At 54.3% G+C, this 20,278-nt stretch overlaps 1 protein-coding gene across 2 annotated transcripts; it reads left to right on the forward strand.

Annotated features, from left to right (window-relative positions):
* Positions 1-3,468: 3,468 nt before the first annotated feature.
* On the forward strand, positions 3,469-19,511 carry FADS6 (fatty acid desaturase 6). Of its 2 annotated transcripts, XM_058703222.1 has the most exons (7): positions 3,469-3,717; positions 4,231-4,397; positions 14,218-14,398; positions 14,993-15,180; positions 16,402-16,581; positions 16,688-16,753; positions 17,328-17,446. In XM_058703222.1, exons 1-6 carry the CDS (start codon positions 3,537-3,539, stop codon positions 16,712-16,714), a joined length of 924 nt encoding a protein of 307 aa, XP_058559205.1. In that variant the 5' UTR covers positions 3,469-3,536; the 3' UTR covers positions 16,715-16,753; positions 17,328-17,446. The 2 variants fall into 2 exon arrangements, with proteins under 2 accessions (XP_058559205.1, XP_058559204.1); XM_058703221.1 differs by lacking the exon at positions 16,688-16,753 and having other exon boundaries at positions 3,471-3,717; positions 17,328-19,511.
* The last annotated feature ends 767 nt before the right edge of the window (positions 19,512-20,278 follow it).

Consider the following 20,278-nt stretch of genomic DNA (forward strand, 5'->3'; position numbering starts at 1 on the left):
CTCTCCCTGTCTCAAAAATAAATAAATATTTAAAAAAAAAATAAAGAGAGAATCTGCCTTCCTGTTTTGTTTTTGCTTTAATCAGCTTTATTGAGGTATCGTTAACTATAATAAAATGCACCCATTTCAAGTGTGTCGGTCCACGACTTTAGACAAACGTGTGCACAATCAAGACACAGACCGCTCCCATCCCCTCCAGAAAGCTTCGTAGTGTCCCTTTGCAATTACTGTTCCCCACCCACCCCTTCCAGGGCAACTACTGAGTTGATTTCTATCACCATATACTAGTCCTGCTGTTGTCGAACTTCCTATAAATGGAATCACAGAGTGACTACTTGCTTGTGTCTGGCTTCGTGCCCTCAGCATTTGGCCCGTGGGATCGCTTCAGCTCATCTCTACCGCTCGTCTGCTCTGCTGCCGGCACCTCCTTTATACACGTGCCGCGTGAATGTATCCGTTTGCTCATCCATTCTTCTGTCGGCGGACATTCAGGCCGTTTCCAGTTTGGCCGTCGTGAACAACGCTGCTACGATCAGTGAGACACAGGTTTTTATGGGGACACATGTTTTTATTTCTGTTGGTTGAATACCTCGGAGCTGAATGGCTGGGTCACAGGGTAAGCCTGTAGTTACCCTCACACGAAGCTGCCAAAGTGTTTTCCAAATGGGTGGAACCACCTTGTGCTCCTGTCAGCCATGAATGAGAGGTCAGTTTCTCCACACCCCGTTGCCCACATTTAGTGTCGCCTGGCTGCTTAATTTTAGCCAGTACAGTGGGTCGGAAGGGCTACCTCATTGAGGGGGGGTGAAATCTGCATTTCCCTAAAGGCTAAAGATGTGAAGCATCTTTTCCCATGCTCACTGGTCGTGCGTCCATCGCCTCCTGATTTTGATTTCGCCCTCTTCCCGTCCTGCAGCGTCCCTCCCTTGCCACCTACATCCCCAGTACCCTCTTGTTTTAGGGTACTGAAACAGTCTCCAAACTAGTCTCCTGCACTCAGTGGCTGCTCCATTGTGCCGGGCGACCCTTCCTGAACACATCACACAAGGCGCTCCCCTGCTCTAAAGGCTGCTAGGGCTCCCCAAGTCTGCAGGATGGGAGCCCAGACTTCTCAGCCTGCCATTGTCTGTACTTCCGGCTCCTGGTCCCCCAGCCTTTCTCTCCTGCCTCTCCTCACAGTCTCCCAAGCCCTACTCCTGCTCCACGTCTTGAAGACCCAGAATATCTTGTTCTCTTCCTTCTCACGCGGGTTTAAGTCTGTTCTAAATGAAGTCTGTCTCTCTCCAGGGAGGCTGCCAGCCCAGCCCACCCATGGGGATTCTCTGTCTCCCTCTCTCTCTCTCTCTCTCTCTGCCCCTCCCCCGCTCATGTGTATGCCTGTGTGTGTGTGCGTGTGCGTGCGTTCTCTCTCTCTCTCAAATACGTAAACTTAAAAAAATATTTTTTTAATGTTTATTTATTTTTGAGAGAGAGCGAAACAGTGTGAATGGGGGAGGGGCAGAGAGAGAGAGAGAGACAGAGAGAGAGAGAGAGGGAGACACAGAATTCAAAACAGGCTCCAGGCTCTGAGCTGTCAGCACAGAGCCCCACGGGGGGCTCGAACTCGGGAACGGTGAGATCATGACCTAGGCCGAAGTCGGACACTTAACCAGTTGAGCCACCCAGGGGCTCCCAAAGTCAATAAGCTTTTAAAAAATTAAAAGAAAAAGGATCGATAGAAACAAACGATAATTGAGTTTGGAGTAGACAGATTTGGATTTGAGTTGTTGTTCTGCCATTTAGTAACTTTGGGGTGGGTGTTGGGCAGATCTGTTCATCTCTCTGTGCCTCTGTGGATCAGATGGGGATGATGCCACCCTGTGGGGTTGTGGGAAAAACACAAAACCTAATAAGGGAATGGAAACCAGTGGTGAAACTGTAAGGAGCCAGATGTGGGTGTGTGTGTGGACGCGCACGTGTGTGAGGTGAGAATTGGTCTATTAGATTGTAAGCCCCTTAGAATACTGACCTGATGAAGAAGTCTTACCCTTTTATACAGGATTGGAGGGATTGGCTCATAAGAATTCATGACTGAAGATGCTGCCGTGGACAGAGGAATCAGTCATTAGTGTCCCTAACCTCCTCACAAAGCTCTCCTCCATTTCTTTTCTCCACCTCCTTCTCCTCGTGCTTTTTTTCCTCCTTCCCAAGATCCCCTCTGCAAATGCAGCCCTCGCTGTGCCAGACCTCCTTTAGAAAAGGACTTCAGGGGCGACTGGGTGGCTCAGTGGGTTAAGCGTCTAACTTCCGCTCAGGTCATGATCTCGTGGTTTGTGGGTTCGAGCCCTGCATGAGGCTCCGTGCTGACAGCTCAGAGCCTGGAGCCTGCTTTGGATTCTGTGTCTCTCTCTGCCCCTCCCCTGTTCTGTGTGTGTGTCTCTCTTTCTCAAAAATAAATCAACATTTAAAAAAAAGAAAAGAAAGGGACTTCAATGTGAAACCAAGGGGAATGCAAAAACCAAGGAAAAAAGAGAATAGACCCCCAGACGCAGACAAGGGAGTCTGTAGAGCACGGTGGTTTGTGACGGGAGACCTTCCAGCAGCTCCGGGTTGGGGCTACACTGATGGAAAGGGGCCAGGATGGTGTTGCTCCCAAGGCAGGGGGGTGGGTGCTGTTTGCCATGACCGTGGGCGCCCTTGAGCGACTGGAACTGCAGAACCCCACTCTGGGTGACCTCTGGGTGTGTTTTCTTTATGGTTATCCCCTTCTCGATGGTTCTTCCTTTTGGAGCTTCTCATTCCAAAAATCGCTGGGCTGGAGAGCCAATTCTCTATGGGTCACCATTGCTAAAGGCTGGGACCAGAGGGACCCGCACTCCCCATCATCTGTCTGGATGGAGTGAGTCCTTGAACTTTCTGCCCCACGAATTCAAAAAGGTTTATGTGCCAAGCACTGTTCTAGCTACTAAAGACAAGGCCTGAGCAAAGGCGTCAAGGTAACGCCCCGCCGGCACCCAGCGTCCAGTCTGTTGGTGGAGACAGACGTGCCCGGGTCACACGTGGGAGCAAAGTGCTACTGAGAAAAATACACAGGCTAGGAGACAAAAATGCTACAGCAAACTCCAGAGGCTTCGGGGACGGGAGAACGCGAGGAAGGGATCTGAGGTCAGGCGGTCCGAGAAGGGTCTGGAGGGTGGGGTGGGCGCCTCTCCATGGGGGTCTCCGCGGCACTCTCCGCCCGAGTTCCCTCTAGCCCGGGCTGGTTCTCCATCCAGGGTGGCCTCCCTACCCGCACGGACCTGCCCGCTCCTCCTGCGGCTTTTCTGTTCCCTCCCGCCCCGAGGGCGCCCCCGGGGGCCGGGCCGGGTCGCTCCCCGTTTCCCACTCCCCCCCCCCACCCCCCCACGCCGCGAGCGGCAGGAGGCGCTCGGGTGCCCTGCACGCACCGTGACTCGGAGGGCGGGTGTCCCCAGCCAGCGCGTGACTCCGCCCCTGCCCACCCCCGCCCGCACGAAGCGCCTCGCAGGGCGCCGGAGACCGTCCCGAGTCCTCCTGGGATGTCCGGGCGGCCCCTCATGGAGCCGGCACCCGGCGCTCCCCGGGGCCACGGCGGGGGCGAGGCGCTGCTGGGTGAGCTGGAGACGCTGGTTCAGGACGTGGTGAGGACGAGCTCTTGGTGGGAGCGCCACGGTGTGGACTGCGCCATCCTCGCGCTCAGCCTCCTCTCGGTGCCGGCCGGTGAGGAGCACCGGACAGGGGGACAGAGGGCGGCGCTGCGGCTGGGGAAGGGGGTGCGGGGTAGGGTGGGGGAGAGGCTGGGGACTGGGGCGTGGGGGACATGGCCCGTGCCCGGGACCCCGGAAGGAGGGGTACACCCCAGATCGGAAAGTCTGATTGCAGTGTCCTGCCCTGTGTCCCCAGAGAATGGGGCGCTGGAGGAGGGAGAAGGCCTGATGGCATGAAGGGCGGTGGAGGGGAAGGTTGAGAGGGAGGAGAGGGACTGGGGGAGGGGAGCATGTTCTATGGGGGGAACACCAGGGATGGGGTCTCCCCTGGACCTCTCCTGGTCCGGACCTGCCCCACCGCCGCCTGTGGCAGCCTCCCACCCCCACCCCGCCCCTGGCCCTGGGCCCACTTTGGCCTGGTCTCCAGCGGTGGGGACCCGGGTGTTTGGACCCAGATCTCCAGGAGCTGGAGAAAGGCCCTGTCTGCCCCCTCCCCCCCTCTCCCCACTCTCCTTCCTCTATACAGGGTTCTTAAGCCTGCGCTCTGAGAATGTCCTCGTCCTTGCACTGGGCATCATCATCCTGGGTGTGTGCCACTACACGCTCACGGTCAAGGGCAGCCACCTGGCCACACACGGTGCCCTCACCGAGTCAAAACGCTGGAGCAGGATCTGGGAGCTTTTCTTTGTGGAGGTGAGCCTGGGAGGGGTGGGCGTGGCTGCTGGTACTTCCTGTGGGGGCCACCTCACTGTTCCGCCGCAGCGTGCGGGGTGTTCGGCTGTGTGCCCGCGTGGAGGGGCCACTACAGCCGTTGGTATGCGTGTCTGAGCGCACAGCGTGCTCTACAGTTTCGCAAGTCTATGTGTGTGTGCTTGTCCCCAAGCCCTTGAGAGGCCGCTTACACTGCCGGGCCCCTCCTGAGAGCTGCATGAGGAATGCACCTGTGTGTACCTGTGCCAGCCCGGGCACCCCTGTTTCTCCTGGGGGCACCCGCTTGCCTCTCTGTGGCACCGGACCAAGTGGCGATAGAACTTCCTTCTCCTACCAGGGCATCCAGGTCCCTTAGGAACAAATATGGAAGCTGACACCAGAAACGGTCCTTTTCTGCCACTCGTTACCGTGACCAACTAACTCAATTATTAACTTTATGTAACTTTACAAAGGTTTATAGAACTATACACACCTACAGACACACAAATGACATTTTATAAAGTGATACATTTCTTTTTTAAAATTTTTTTTAATGTTTATTTATTTTTGAGAGAGAGAGAGAGACAGAGTGTGAGCAGAGGAGGGGCAGAGAGAGAGGGAGACACAGAATCTGAAGCAGGCTCCAGGCTCTGAGCCATCAGCACAGAGCGCAATGCAGGGCTCGAACTCACGGGCCAGGAGATCATGACCTGAGCCGAAGTCAGCTGCTCAACTGACTGAGCCACCCAGGCACCCCAGTGAAGTTATACATTTCTTATCTAGCATTCTCCATTCTCCCTTTCTTCTCCTCCCCTCCTGCACTCATTTCTAAAGTGCTAAGAATAAGAGGAACCTACAGGTTCCTGATCCTTGGGGTCCATTTAGAAAAAATGTTTATTGAGGCGCCTGGGTGTCTCAGTTGGTTAAGTTTTGCACTTCGGCTCAGGTCATGATCTCACAGTTCAAGAGTTTGAGCCCCGCGTCGGGCTCTGTGCTGACAGCTGAGCACCTGGAGCCTGCTTCGGATTCTGTGTCTCCCTCTCTCTCTGCCCCTCCCTCGCTTGTGCGCTCTCTCTCTCTCTCTCTCTCTCTCTCTCTCTCGACAGTGCACACATGAGTGGTGGAGGAGCAGAGAGAGAGGGAGACAGAGAATCTCAAGCAGGCTCTGCGCTGACGTGGGGCTTGAACTCATGAACCGTGAGATCATGATCTGAGCCTAAATCAAGAGTCAGACGCTTAACTCACTGAGCCACCCGAGGCGCCCCAATTAGGGTCCATTTCAAGATACTTCCCTTCCCAGAAATCCCTGGGCACTGGTGCTAGACAGACTCTGAGGCCTGGAGCCAGGGTCAGGTGCCTCCCCCAGCCCGCCCCAGTTTGTAATCACGAGCAGGGGAGAAACTGGGGACACGACAGGTAGGATTAGTTCCGTGTGGACTTTTCAAAGCTGTCCTGAGTGCCAGGAGCCTGGGAGCAGCTGGGGATGAGGAGGTGTGGAGTTTGGACAAGTTATGACAGGGGACTTACCTATACAGAGGTGACCTTGTCAAACTTCAGCGTGCAGCTGAATGGTCGGGAAGCCCAGGTTTCTTGGAGGAGAGAGGCCTGGCCACTTTATTTACCAAGGCCCCCAGGTGAATCTGATACCCACCCAAGTCTGAGGACTCCCTGGCCTAGACTCTGGGAGCACAGTAGCCATCGTGGGTGCCAGGCAAAGACAGTGAGCTGAGGACGCCTCCACTGAGAAGCCTCCCCAGTTTCCCCAGCTAAAGAGCTTGCATGGAATCACAGCATGTGACCTGCCCTGGGGACCCACGTGGCTTTGCAGCTGCACGCTGTCTTGTCCCCACGAGCCCCAGGGCAGTGGCCTCACTTTGTCTCTTTGTAACTTCGGCTCTTGGCACAGGGCTGGGTTCTTGGTGTTTCATTAATGTTTGTTGATGATTACGCCTACAGGTGATGTGGCAACAAAGTGTAGGGAAAAGCCAGCTAGTGGACAGTCACAGCCTAGAGGCCTATGACCCCCTTGTGGTGGGGGAGGCCTGGCTGTCATGTCAGTGTTGTGACTGCTGCGGGCGTGTCAGCTCAGTACTCAGGTACTAGCTCACCTGTGTGGGAATGGCCCTGCTTTCTGCCCCGCACAGTGTGGTTCTGGCTACTCTCTGGGGAGGATCTGGTTTCCAGTGTGGGGCAGGGCATGGCTCAGTCTCCCCGTACCGCTGGCTTTAGTGGGGCAAGTGCAGTCCTTGGGGAGGGTGCTGGTCTTGGTGGCCAGGCAGGGGACAGCGTCTGGGCACAGCCTTTGAAACCACATGCCCAGCCTCGCTGGCTGCCTGACCTTGGGCAAGGTCTTTAATTCAGTGTTGGCTTCCTCACCTAATAAACAGGATGAGAGCATTACTGGCCCTACGAAGTCATGCTGGGGATTAAGTGAGACCACGTAGATCTTGATTTAGGGCCTGGGCCGACTCTTGGATGCTCACCAAGTGTTGGCTTTGCTTTCTCTCTGGAGGGAACGTGCTGTAAACTGCAAGGAGAGAGCAGTTTTGGTGGTTGTTTGTTAGTGCTGTTTGTTTTTAACAGAGAGGTTGATGCATTGTGCAAAGCTGGACAGACTTGAGTGTGTATGTGAGTGTGTGTGTGCGTGCGTGTGTTTGCATGTGTGTGAAGGGCGCTGTTTGCTGCGGCACCTATTCTCTGTGTTGCACAAAGGACAAGTTCCCGCTGCCCAGGACCCTCCTGGACTCCCGACACTCCACTTTTGCCACATCCTGTTGTCTTCTCTCTTTGATCCTTCTCTTGTTGGCTGCCTGTGCTCTGCCCAAACCTTGACCCTCAGGAGCCACCATCACTATAGAATGATCAAGTCCTCTAGTCTGTAGCCCTAGGCATTAGCAAGTATCATTGGTGTCCCTGGGCACCTGGCTTTTTCCAGTTTTGTCCCAGGGTCTGCTGACTCGAGCTGAGGGTGGGACAAAGACCTGGCCCTCTCTGGCCTCTTGGATCTGGAGCGGGGCGGGGGAGGGTGGCAGGCAGGAGGGACAGGGCAGTGACACTCCAGTTATTGTTTCTTTGAAGTATCCCCAGTCACACACACCTGCCCACACTAGAGTGAACTTCCCTCTGAAGACGCATTCTGGTCTACATGAGAAAGTTCCATTCCTCCTGCTTGTAAGCCTTTGACCCACTCCTCGGAGCACTGATGGCTTCCCTGCAGGAGCACCTGCCTTTCCCTGTCTGAGGTTATGTGTCTGGACCAGACCTCGGGAAGGGAGGGACAGGGTGGAGTGGGCAGGGCCATTATTGGCTTAAATCCCGGAGTTTGGGAAGGATTAACTTCTGAAATCAGAGGCCTTAAGGACTTCCCTGTATTGCACTCACAATCAAGATGCTCCCCGAGTGGGAGGGAACAGGCTGTACCAGTTACTAAGCTCTTTAGTGTGTCCCAACTTCAAGCTCTCCTTCTAAAGTTGGCTTTGTGCTTCAGGAGTGGGGCCACAGCTGGTCCAAGGAGAACATGGGGGCGCTGGCTCTGCCTTGGGGGAGGGGTGTCACACAGGGGGATGCCATCCCCTTCCTTTGAGTCCAATGTAGTGGTGGAAACAGAGCTCAGAAGCCCCAGCCTGGTCATGATTCTTGAATACTCTCAAGTTCTGTGGTGTGGCCATTATCTCCTGGTCTGTGTCTCTGCCCTTTCCTCTATCTGTACTCAAACCCTGAGGCGTGTTAGTCTGAGTATGCCCAACTGTGATTTTTAAATTTTTAAAAAATTTAGAGGGCAAAACCAGATCTGTAGTACAAAATATACTTTTGTAAAAAAAAAAAAACAACTTTAGTTTTGAAATAATTATAGATTCACAGGCCCGTTGCAAATATAGGACAGAGAGGTCCAGTGTCCACTTTAGTCAGCTTCCCCCAATAGTTACATTCATATGAGTGTCTTTCAATAGCCAAACTAGGAAATTGACATAGGCACTGTGTGTGTGTGTGTGTGTGTGTGTGTGTGTACAGGAAATGGACATAGGCACTGTGTGTGTGTGTGTGTACAGGAAATGGACATAGGCACTGTGTGTGTGTGTGTGTGTGTGTGTGTGTGTATGTGTACAGGAAATGGACATAGGCACTGTGTGTGTGTGTGTGTGTGTGTACAGGAAATGGACATAGGCACTGTGTATGTGTGTGTGTGTGTGTGTGTGTGTACAGGAAATGGACATAGGCACTGTGTGTGTGTGTGTGTGTGTACAGGAAATGGACATAGGCACTGTGTGTGTGTGTGTGTGTGTGTGTACCTGCCATTTATTTTATCATGTGTAGATCTGCAAAATGGACTTTCCGGCAGCCTCCCTCCCCACCGCCCCCAGCTTTGGTGTGATTTCCTCAAGGATAAGCCCGAGGACTCTGGGAACTCCTATTTCTGTGGGTCTGTACAGCTTGGCTCTTGGTGGTGGCGACTGTGGTGGGCGTGCATATGGCCTCTCAGTGGCAGAGGACCCCGGAGCAGGGCTAGGTGGTCCAGGCAGTCATCTGTGGATGGCAGCCTGAGTCCAAGGGTTGCAGCCTTGAGGGAGAGGCTCGGAGAGAACAGGGCAGGCTTGCTGTGAGTCCAGCAGTGGCTGCCCAGCCAGAACAGGATTCACAGGTTGAGGGAGGAGCTTGGGGGGCTGAGACAGTGCTGGTCCAGGCTGAGCAGTGATGGCTGAGCAGTGCCCTCCACGTCACTGAGATTGTCCAAGCCCTCCTCTGCGCGCTGGGGACACAATGGCAAGCGAGACCCGCTCTAGTTCTCCAAGGGCTCAGAGTCAAGTGGGGAAGCAATAAAAATCCTGATTATATTGGCCGATTCTTCCTGGGTGCTTACTGTATACTTTACATGAATTATCTTCTTTTTTAAAAAAAAAAATTTTGGGGCGCCTGGGTGGCGCAGTCGGTTAAGCGGCCGACTTCAGCCAGGTCACCATCTCGCGGTCCGTGAGTTCGAGCCCCGCGTCGGGCTCTGTGCTGACAGCTCGGAGCCTGGAGCCTGTTTCCAATTCTGTGTCTCCCTCTCTCTGCCCCTCCCCCGTTCATGCTCTGTCTCTCTCTGTCCCAAAAATAAATAAAAAACGTTGAAAAAAAAAATTAAAAAAAAAATAAAAATAAAAAAAAATTTATTTTCTTACGTTTTTAAAATTTATTTTTGAGAAAAAGAGAGAGAGAGAGAGACACCACAAGTGGGGGAGGGGTGGAGACAGAGAGGGAGACACAGAAGCTGAAGCAGGCTCCAGGCTCTGAGCTGTCAGCATGGAGCCTGAGGTGGGGCTCGAACTCACGAACTGTGAGATCGTGACCCGAGCTGAAGTCAGATGCTCAACCAACTGAGCCACCCAGGTGCCTTGAATTATCTTCTTTAGTAATCATGCCTCCCTATGAGTGGGACGCTGTTATTACCCTCACTTCGTACATGAGGAAACACTGATCTGGGGGGTTCAGTCACTTGGCCAAGGCTGCTCAGCCGGGACCAGGGCAGGCAGAATGTGACAGGGACATCAAGCAGGTGATGTGCAGGCCGTGAGCACAGAGAGAGCACAGCAGGGGTACTAGGCAATGTCTGCAGACATCTTTGGCTGTTGTGACTGGTGTGTGTGTGTGTGTGTGTGTGTGCTTGTGTGTGTGTGCGTGCGTGTGCACTCGCACGTGTCTTACTGGCATCGAGTAAGGCTGGGTCGAGGCTGGATGCTGTAAACAGCCTTCAGTGCATAAGACAGGCCTCACAACAATGACCCTGTCCCAAATGTCGGTGGTGCCAGGGCCGAGAACTCCTGGGGAACGTGTCCAGACGAGGAACTGCCAGGACAGTGCTGCCAGCCCCAGCCCCAGACGGAGCAGATGTACACGTAAAGGCAGGGATACGGACGACAGCATGGTACATAAGGGACCCACAGAAATCTGGACTCTGGAGAGAAGGAGTAAGGAGGACGGTGTGCCCAGCAGAGGAGCTGGGAAGTTTCTGGGGACAAGGCCTTAAAGGGGAGAGAATCCCATCATGGCTGCTCGATGGCTCAGGGCTGACCACATCCAGCCAGCTCTCATCAAGACGAGGTTCCCAGGGTCTCCTCTTGCTTTGGCCCTCACTGCTGCCCCCTCTCTTATCCAGAAGTGCTGAGAGGTGGCCATGTTCACCTGGGGCCTGCCGGGTACCTGAGGACTCAGACTCAGAAACTTGTATCCTCACCGAGTAGGGCTTTCAGATGTAGCAAAAAAAACCAAAAAACCAAAAAACCAAAAAAACAGGACTCCCAGAGAAATTCGAGTTTCAGGTAAAAAAAACAGTTTTTGTAGAAGTATATCCCAAATAGTGTATTCGGCTCAAGTCATGATCTCGTGGTTTATGGGCTTGAGCCCTGCATCAGGCTCTGTGCTGACAGCTTGGAGCCTGGAGCCTGCTTCAGATTCTGTGTCTCCCTCTCTCTCTGTCCTGCCCCTGCTCACATGGTGTCTCTCAAAAATAAATAAATGTTAAAAAAAAAAAAAAGAGGGGCGCCTGGGTGGCTCAGTCAGTTAAGTGCTTGACTTCGGCTCAGGACATGATCTCATGGTTCGTGGGTTCAGACCCCGCATCAGGCTCTGTGCTGACAGCTCGGAGGCTGGAGCCTGCTTCGGATTCTGTGTCTCTCCCTCTCTCTCTGCCCCTCCCCCACTCATGCTTGCGCGCACGCTCTCTCTCTCTCCCAAAAATAAATATTAAACATTTTTTTAAAGAAAAAAAGGAAAGACGACCTGTCACTGCCCACTTTTTGAATTCAGAATTATGTAAGCATAGTTCCTATTAAAAAAACAATTGTTTTCAAACTACCAGCTTAGCTGTTAATTACCTTTGGCCACCGGCGGAGGGCGGAGGATGCCTGAGAGAGCAAAAGGCTGAGTGAAGGAAGAAGTGAATGATGGGAGACTTGGCGTCCCTGATACTTAGCAGAGGGCAGGTGGCAAGAGGACTTTCACTGGTACCTGCCCGTGCACACTGTGGCTAGTTGTAGAGCCTGAGTGCTGCTAAGAGATTGGAGCCCTTAAGTCTTCTGGAGGGACTGACTGCATGGTGACATTAAGAGGTTAACACCAGCGTTGGGGACCCTGCTGGTTCAGTCAGTGGAGCATGTGACTCTTGATCTTGGGATCCTGAATTTGAGCCCCACTTCGGATGTAGAGATTACTAAAAAGAAGAAGAAGAAAAAGAAGAAGAAGAAGAAGAAGGGAGAGGAGGAGGAGGAGGAGGAGAGACATCATCAAGCCTTGAGGCTTCTGGAATTCTCCCTGGGTCTGCATGTAGAATCCTCTTGGGTGAGACCTCTGCCCAATCCTTCACAGTGGACAGTGCATTTCCCAGCTGCCTCTGCGGCATTTGGCCATCTCCCCTGCCTTCTGGCTGATGGGCGTACATGCGCAGGAGATGCGCGGCAGTGTGTGCGGTCTTCTCTTCCAGCCCAAAGCCACCCCCTCCTTTCCTCTACGGAAGGAACATCCAGAAGGGAGTGAGAATTCCAGTGTTATAGAAATAGCTCCAAATCTGTTCTTATTCATATAAAAAGGCCAACCATGTACAGACTCTGGAAGTGTGCACTGAGTCACATGTAGCTCAGTTCCCAGCTTCCTGGGGTCTGGCCACGTGGCTGAGAAGCTGACGGAGGACCCGACGGGGTCCCCGAGGGCCCAGTTCTTACCATGCTCAGCCCTGCTCAAGCACCAGTTCGTTTGTGACATCACTAGTCAGAGTGAGGTGAACCACCAGTGTGCGTGGAGATGCGGAGGCCGTGCTGGAAAGGAAAGGCAACTTCGTCCCAGTGCAGTACAGGTGTGGTTGGCCCTTGAAGGAGAGGTGCACAGAAGCAGCAATTAAAAACAGTTGCTTCTTGGGGCACCTGGATGGCTCAGTTGGTTGAGCATCCAACTCTTGATTTCTGCTCAGGTCATGATCCCAGGGTTGTGGGATTGAGCCCTGCATCCGGCCCTGCTCTGAGCATGGAGCCAGCTTGGGATTCTCTCTCTGTCTCTCTCTCTCTTCCCCTCTGCCCCTCTCACCCACTCTCTGTAAAATATAACAAAAACAAAACCAGTTGCTGGTTCCAGTTACATGGGAGAGAGCCTTGAGGATCAAAACACACACTTGGAAGCCCTGGACAGAGGCAGGCTGGCCCCTGAGGATGTCCCGGCAGACCCCAGCCACAGCCCTGTGTGCCCGCTGCTCAAAGCTTCTGCCTGGAACCCGAACCAACCACGTGGCCCCGATGGGTGCGTGCTCTGGAGACCAGCAGGCCTGCAAGAGATGTCACTTCAGCTGACACGTGACCTGCCCGCCCTCTGCAGCCTGGCCCAACCTCGTCCCTCTGCGAGCTTATAGAAACAGACAGCAGAACTCATTCCTAGGCAGATTACCTCATCTGAGAGAGGAGCGCCTCCTGCTGCTGTCACGGACTCCTAGCAGGGCTGTGCTGGACCCCATCCTCTGTCTCCAGAGGGGCCCCTGCAATACAGGGTTGACGTGTCTGTTGTAAAACCACAGTTGTGACCTCCCTAACTGTCCCTCTTCCCCCCGCCCCCGCCCCGCCCCAGCATCCTTTAGCTAGACCTTCCGGCTGTATTTCAGTGCCGTTTCATTCCGAGGGAGAAGGTTGCTGCAAACAGAGTGTGAAGACAGTGTCGTTCCTTATATGTCTTCTCCTGGCTTTGCCTCTGCTGCCTGGGGCCCAGAGCCTGGGTTCCTGCTCTCTTGGAGTCAGCGGCTCATCTCCGGGGCCTTACTGCTTATCTTGGGTGGATTCTGGGTTCAGATCCTACCTCTGCCACCTTCCTAGCCAAGTGGCGTGGGGTTAGTCACCTGGGGTGGTCACATGGCCTCTCTCTGGGTGGTCACGTGGCCTCTCTCTGCCTCAGTTTCTGCTTCTGTCAACTGTGAATAATAACGCCGCTGACTCACTAGGCTTGGGAGATGAGCAAATCACATTTGTAAAGTGCAGAACGCTGGGCACTCAGGGAAGGGTGTTCGGCTGTCTTTTCGAGGCTCACAGTGGTGACTGGAGCTGGAAGAGTCTTCAAGTCCTTCCGGAAACAGGCAGGCAGCGATCTTGGATAAAATTAACAAAATCTTCTGGTCTGGATGAAATACTGGAGGAAGCTGTTATCTGTGTTTTCATTTGCATATATCTGCATAAGAAACTCCTTATTGCCTCTTTTGCATTCAGAATGATTGCCCTTCTTAGGGTCCCAGAGCCTCTGCTTCTCCTGGGCAGCTACGAAGAATCCCACGAGGGTGACGAGGGTGACGCTGCATGCCAGAGGAGTCACCCCTGGGGAGAGGTTCACACTCAGCCCCCCACCTGGGCTCCTCACCCTGGGCACCACCCTCATGGCCAGGCCACTCTTGCACCCCTCCCCTTGCTGCTCTGGGCTCCGAATGCAAAGCAGTGTTATGGAAATACAGATGTTTCCAAGATAAGCATGAACAAAATAATTACAGCTGGGTGCCCGGAGCTTTTCCTGCAGTGTGCCCAGTCCCCTGAGAGCCCTGTCAGGCTTGCAGGCTTGCTCGGGTGGCCAGTGACAGAGTGGCAATCGTGGGGGCTGGCGTCTCACCTCCAAAGGCTTAGCATCGCCACCCCTAGTGGACGCAGTTCTTTTGACTTGCTGCTACTCTGTGGTCGAGGAACCTGAGTAGATGGTCTGATTAGCCGGGGTGTGAGGCAGGAAGGTCTCGGAAATGCAGCATCCGGGGACGGTGGGTGTCCTTGAGGTCCTACTTTGCCTGCCTGTGCCTGACACGGCCCCCGGTGCCCTCCCTGGCTCCCTCCTCTAGGTATGCTCGTCCTTCTCTGCAGAGTACGGCAAGTATGGACACGTCAAGATGCACCATGGTTACACCAATGTGTTGGGCCTTGGGGACTCGAGCACGTGGAGGCTGCCTTGCCTCAACCGCTACGTGTACATGTTCCTTGCTCCTCTCTTGATCCCCGTCCTCACCCCATTGGTGGCTGTTGGTGAGTATGCCAGGGCCCCACTCCCTTACTCCCCCTCCTGGCTTCCTGGAGGCTGCTTGTAGAGGAAGCTGGGAGCCCCAAGTTAAGACCAGAAACTTTCTGAGACAGCCAGGCAGGGTGGAAGGAGCCTCGGCCCCCGGGCCAAGTCTGGCTGTGCCGCTTACTGGCTGATGACCACAGGCAGGTAACTTAACCAGTCTGAGCCTCAGGTTCTTGGTCCTCAAGGGCGGTGTGAAAGCATCATGAGGTCATAGATGTAAAAATACTTTGCAAAGGCCTTGCGCTCTATTGCGGGTTGTGGACTGTAATATCGTGAGAGCAGTATTGTATGGTGGAAGGAGGGGCTGGAGGGCAGCCGGACCCGGGTCCCAGCTGTGGATGGCTCTTACCACCTACCAGCAGAGTGGGCTTGGCCAAGTTGCTTAATGCTGTTTCCTTATCCATAAAATGGGTGAACCTACTTTTCAGGGCTGTGTGGATGAACGGTCGCCCTAGTTAACGCCCTAGTTAGCACCATTGGGCCGGGGGTGGGGGCGTGGGGGAAGGCTTCAACTCCCCCCACCCCCACACTCTCTTTCTTGCTCCCTCTGGCAGAGCGGCTGAGAAAGGTGGAGCTCAGGTCGGCTGTGCGGACGCTGGGCCTGATTTCCCTGGGCCTCTACGCTCACTATTGGCTGCTTCTGAATGTATCTGGCTTCAAGAGCCCCGGCTCGGCCCTGCTGTGCATGTTCACCACCAGGTCCCTGCTGGCCCACCCTTACCTCCACGTCAACATCTTCCAGGTGAGGCCTCCCCGACCCTGAGCACAGGCTAGACTCAGTGTTCTGGGGAGAGAGATGCACTCCCCCCACCTCCCACCCCAACCTCTCTCCGTGGGTCATCACAGAGAAGTTGGATTTCAGGTAAAGAATTTGCTTCTCTGCAACACCAGCTGCCATTCACACGTGGATCGTGGATGGAAGACTTGAGAAACTTAAAAAAAATTTTTTTAACGTTTATTCATTTTTGAGAGACACAGAGAGAGTGAGCACGAGTGGGGGAGGGGCAGAGAGGGAGGGAGCGCGAATCCGAAGCAGGCTTCAGGCTCTGAGCTGTCAGCACAGAGCCCGACGTGGGGCTCGAACTCACAAACCATCATGACCTGAGCCGAAGTCGAGGGGGCTCAACTGACTGAGCCACCCAGGTGTCCCAAGATTTGAGAAAGTTCTATGCATAGGGCACTTGATTAGGCCCTGTGGGGGCACAGGTGATTAGGACCCCATCTCCTGCCCTCAGGGCACTTACTGTGATGACCCCAAGTGAGGAGGGCCTTCACAGATGGAGGGGGTGGAGATGGGAGGTGTTCAGGGGAGGCCTGGGGCTCAGCACTCAGTTCTAGGGCCATTTCCATAAGCAAGCGCCCCTGCTCCCTGGACACAAAGACTAGGTGCCTGGAGGTCAGAGTATCCTTCCCCATTCCAGCACCTGCCGTGCTGCCAGTGACGACTTCATCTCCTAGGACACAGCTGTGGGTCCTGCCTCCCTGTCCTACTGGAGCGGAAGCGCCCATTCACTTGCAAATCCTTAAGACCCAGGACCGAGCCTGGCAGAGGAGGCATTTTTCCATACTTGTTGAATGAAACAACAAGAGGGTGCACAAACTTGATCTTGAACCCTGAGCAGGATTTTGATGGGGGGAAAGAGAGCAGAGAAGGGTCTCTCCAGGATGAGATAAAGGCAGAGTGGCGTGAGAGCGTGCAGCGGGAAGTCGTGGGCATGTCAGTACCCCGGGGTTCAAGGGGGTACCCAGGCCACGCCCCTTGTTGTACAGGTGGAGAGAGAGACCCAGAGATGGGTGAGACTGAGCTCAGGGCACAGACAGGAGAGTCTCGCCACAGTGGGGGTGAGGGAGGCAGAAGGACCCTCTGGGTCCCCACGTGGTGGGTGAGGCTGTCCGGGGCAGGGTGGGGAGGCGCGGGGCTGCCCAGCCCAGCCTGAAGCTATGACCCACGTGTCTGTCACAGCACATTGGGCTGCCCATGTTCTCTCGGGACAAGAAGCCTCAGAGGATTCACATGATGAGCCTGGGTGTGCTGAACCTGCCCCGACTGCCTGTACTGGAATGGGCGTTTGGCCACTCCATTGTCAGCTGCCACGTAGAGCACCACCTCTTCCCCCGGCTCTCTGACAACATGTGCCTGAAGGTAGGCAAGGATCAGGCTGGCCTGGGCAGGGGTTCCCTGGAAGGACCGCCCCGTGTACGGGCAGCAGAGTGCATTTCTGACCAGAGGCATGTGGGTTCCTTACCAGCACTGTGACTCTGGACAAGTTAACTGAATGTCTCAGAGCCTCAGCTTCCCCCTCTGGAAAATGAGGGTAAGCAGGGCTTGCTAGCAGCAGGCTTTAAGGTTGAAATGAAATGGATCTGAAATGCTAGGCACACAGTACGTGCTTGGTAAAAGGGAGCTCTAGCTTTTTTTTTTTTTTTTTTTTTAATGCTTATTTTTGAGAGAGAGAACGTGTATGTGTGTGAGGGAGGGAGGGGCAGAGAGAGAGGAAGAAAGAGAATCCCACGCAGGCTCGGTGCTGTCAGTGCAGAGCCTGACATGGGTCTTGAACCCATGAACCGTGAGATCATGACTTGAGCCAAGATCAAGAGTCAGATACTTAACTGACTGAGCCACCCAGGCACCCCAGGGAGCTCTAGCTTTTATCCCCTGTGCCAAGGAGGACTGTCATGGAGTTGGGAGCCCTGGGGAAGGAAGTTGGGGAGAAACCCCTTACCCTTTTCCCTTGCCTGCTGGGAGGGGAGAGGCAGGAATGGTCCCTGCCCCTCATCTCCTCCAAAGTCTCATGGAGCAAGGGACTGGGAGGAGGGTGGCCCCTTGTGGGGAGGGACCTGCCCACAGTCCTGACTCAGCGGCCCTTCCTCCTGCCCATCTTCTGGCAGGTGAAGCCCGTGGTGTCCCGGTTCCTCCAGGAGAAGCGGCTGCCTTACAACGAGGACTCCTACCTGGCTCGCTTCTGGCTGTTCCTCAGTCGCTATGAGGAGTTCATGGTGCAGACCCCTCCCATCACAGAGCTGGTGGGATTGCAGTGAAAGGGGGGGGGCGCCCCCTACGCCCCGCCTCCCCACCCCCCAGCCCAATCCTAGCTCTCTTGCTTCTGCTGGCCTTCCCTCAGTCCAGGAGGGCATGGGCCCTTCCCCAGGGCGGTGGCTTGGCTGCTGGTGGTGGAGTGGGGAGGTACTGGGGGAGCTCAGGCTGGGATTTCTGGAGAAACCTGCTTGCTTTTCTGGGTTTGGAGGGATATCTGGGGGCAAGGAGTAACAGTGGTGGGCATTCTGGTCAGTCTGGATCTCAGCCAACTTCATCTTGGGGTGGGGGTGGGGGAGGGCGCTAAACAGCTGGATTCCTCCCCTGCTGTGTCTGAGCCTTGATAGGGCTAAGGGAAGGTGATGGGGAATGGGGATAGGAGAGGCCCTGGGCAGGGCGGTAGGTGAGGAGAGCGAAGGGTCAGGCCCTCAGGGCCTCCCGGGCGCCAGGAGACCCCATGCTCAACTGCCCACTGCTTCTTCCTGTGTTCTTTGAGGCTGTGTCCCCCAAGGAGCCCTCTCCCCAGGGGCCACAGGGAGAGGTTACTTTTTTAAAAAATTAAAAAAAATTTTTTTTCTTTATTTTTGAGAGACAGAGTCAGAGCACGAGCAGGGGAGGGGCAGAGAGAGAGACACGGAATCCGAAGCAGGCTCTGGGCTCAGCTGTCAGCACAGAGCCTGATGCGGGGCTCGAACCCATGAACTGTGAGATCATGACCTGAGCCAAAGCCGGACGCTTAATGGACTGAGCCACCCAGGTGCCCTGGGAGAGGTTACTTTTGGCAGACTTTCCTAATTTCTCTGCCGGAGAAGCCTGTGCAAGACACTGGCTCAGCAGCAACCAAGACCCTCAAGAACATCAGTGAAATTAAAGTGTGTGTGTTTGGTGGGGAGGGCACTCCAGGGGAAATAAGGGCATAGATAAGAGTGTAAATAGCTTTGAGCTTGACCTTGGCGAGCTCTAGATAAAGTCTGCTTTGTTCCATGATGTCTAGCAGGGGTAGGCCTCGAAGAACTATCAATTGCAAGGAGAAAAATTACTGGGGGTGGGTAGCCGAGGCTGGAGGGGGTGATGGGAACAGGGTCTGGAGGACAGACAGCCTTAGAGGGGAGGGGAAGGAGGGCAGGGTGCAGCTACAAAGGCTTGAGTCAAGAGCTGGGCTTGGCTGTGAACAGGTGCGGGGAGGAAGGCAGGGATACAGGGGATCACTGATGCCAGCTGGAGGAGGAAAGCAGTGTGCTTGGGACACCACTGAGGGTCAGCCAAAAGTGGGCAGCCTTGAGAGAGGACTGGGAACCTCCCTAACTAGTGGTTGGGCGAGAGGGTGCAAGGATGGGGCCCAGCTGGAGGCTGAGGCAGGAACAGAGAAGTAGGCCAGGCCTATGACAGGAGACCAGAGCAGTTAGTCTAAAGCAGGGTTTCTTACGTCGGCACTATTGACATCGTGGCCGGATCATTCTTTGCCACTGGGGCTTGTCCTGGGCACCCTGGGGTGTTTAACAGCATCCCTAGCTTCTACCCACTGGGATGCCAGGAACCCAAGTTGTAACAATCAAAAATGTCTCTGGGCATTGCCAACTAACTGTCCCCTAGGGGGCAAAATCATCTTGGGTTGAGAATATGCGGGTCGTGTTCAGAGCACACAATTGCCTTGTTTTTCAGTGAAGCCTTTGGACAAGGTAAAGGGCCTGCTGGCCCTGATGGTGGGGAGGCTGAATGGGATGGGCGGAGGGGCTAGACAGCAGGCGAAGGCATCCTCGAAGCCTGGTCCTGTTGGAGCACCCACCCTGCGCCTCCAAATCCATTCCCTACTCTTCTTCGCCCTGCCTTCCTCTACCAAAGACCATAGCTGCTGTCCGGTGCCCTTTCCTACAGCTACGGCTCTCACCACTTCTGAAACTACTCCCTCCTTTTGCTTCTTCAGGACCTGGGGTGGTAGTGGCTTCCCGCCATTGCTAGCCTGGGGGTGCTCCACCATTCCCTTGATCCTGGCCACACCTCTGTACAAAGTTCCTTCATTAAACTCTTTTCAGTCAGTCCTTTGGAGTGTGCCATCTGTTTCCTGCTGGGAGGCTGACTGATAGAGCAGAGTTTTGGATCCAAGCAGCCCTCCTGGAACAAGAAAGCCTTGGCAGCCTCCCCAGCCTTGTTCTTTGCTATATGTTATTGCTGCTGTTTCGAAATGCATTAACAGCTCAGAAATTGCCTTCAGGTCTGGGAATGTGATTAATCAAACTGCTAATTCTCCGCATGAAAAAACGCGATGTCAGAAAAGGTCCCATTGCGGAGTCCTGGCCAGTGATCAAAACCATCCTAATCTATAACCAGTGACTCATTGTTATTGACCTGGGCCTGAGTGGGGGCTGGGCAGTAGCTGAAGGCCCCGGTACGAGACCTGGCTGGACTACAGGTGCCTGGGAACAAGTCACTCGATTTCTTTGAGGCTCAATTTTCTGTTACTCTAAGGATGTGGGCTGGGAAAGCATGGGGCTTGGGAGGGAAGGGTGAAGTGATAGGAGTGAATGAAGCCCTCCCAGGACTGTACAGATACCTGAGGTCTAATTTACAGAATTATAGGGGAGGTGATTATATTGACAATGGTGATGAGAGTTAACATTTTCAGAACTTATGGCCAACAATTTTACCTACGCCACCTAGTTTCAGTCTTTACAAGACGTTTTTGCTATTTTTTCCTTCATATGGTGAAGACAAGGCTTGGAAAAATTAAATTTCTCAATATTATATCGCTAGTAAGTGTTAGAAGAAGGATTCAAGCCTAGTGTGTCTGATTCCAGAATCCATGCTC

Source organism: Neofelis nebulosa, chromosome 16 (assembly GCF_028018385.1).
Source record: "Neofelis nebulosa isolate mNeoNeb1 chromosome 16, mNeoNeb1.pri, whole genome shotgun sequence".
NCBI lineage: Eukaryota > Metazoa > Chordata > Mammalia > Carnivora > Felidae > Neofelis > Neofelis nebulosa.

Bases quoted from the DNA above. Each gene is read 5' to 3' on its own strand.
- FADS6 (XM_058703221.1), top strand. From the start codon at position 3,537: ATGTCCGGGCGGCCCCTCATGGAGCCGGCACCCGGCGCTCCCCGGGGC. The intron at 4,398-14,217 runs GTGAGCCTGGGA...TCCCTCCTCTAG, and splicing joins GGGAGCTTTTCTTTGTGGAG to GTATGCTCGTCCTTCTCTGC. The intron at 14,399-14,992 runs GTGAGTATGCCA...TCCCTCTGGCAG, and splicing joins CACCCCATTGGTGGCTGTTG to AGCGGCTGAGAAAGGTGGAG.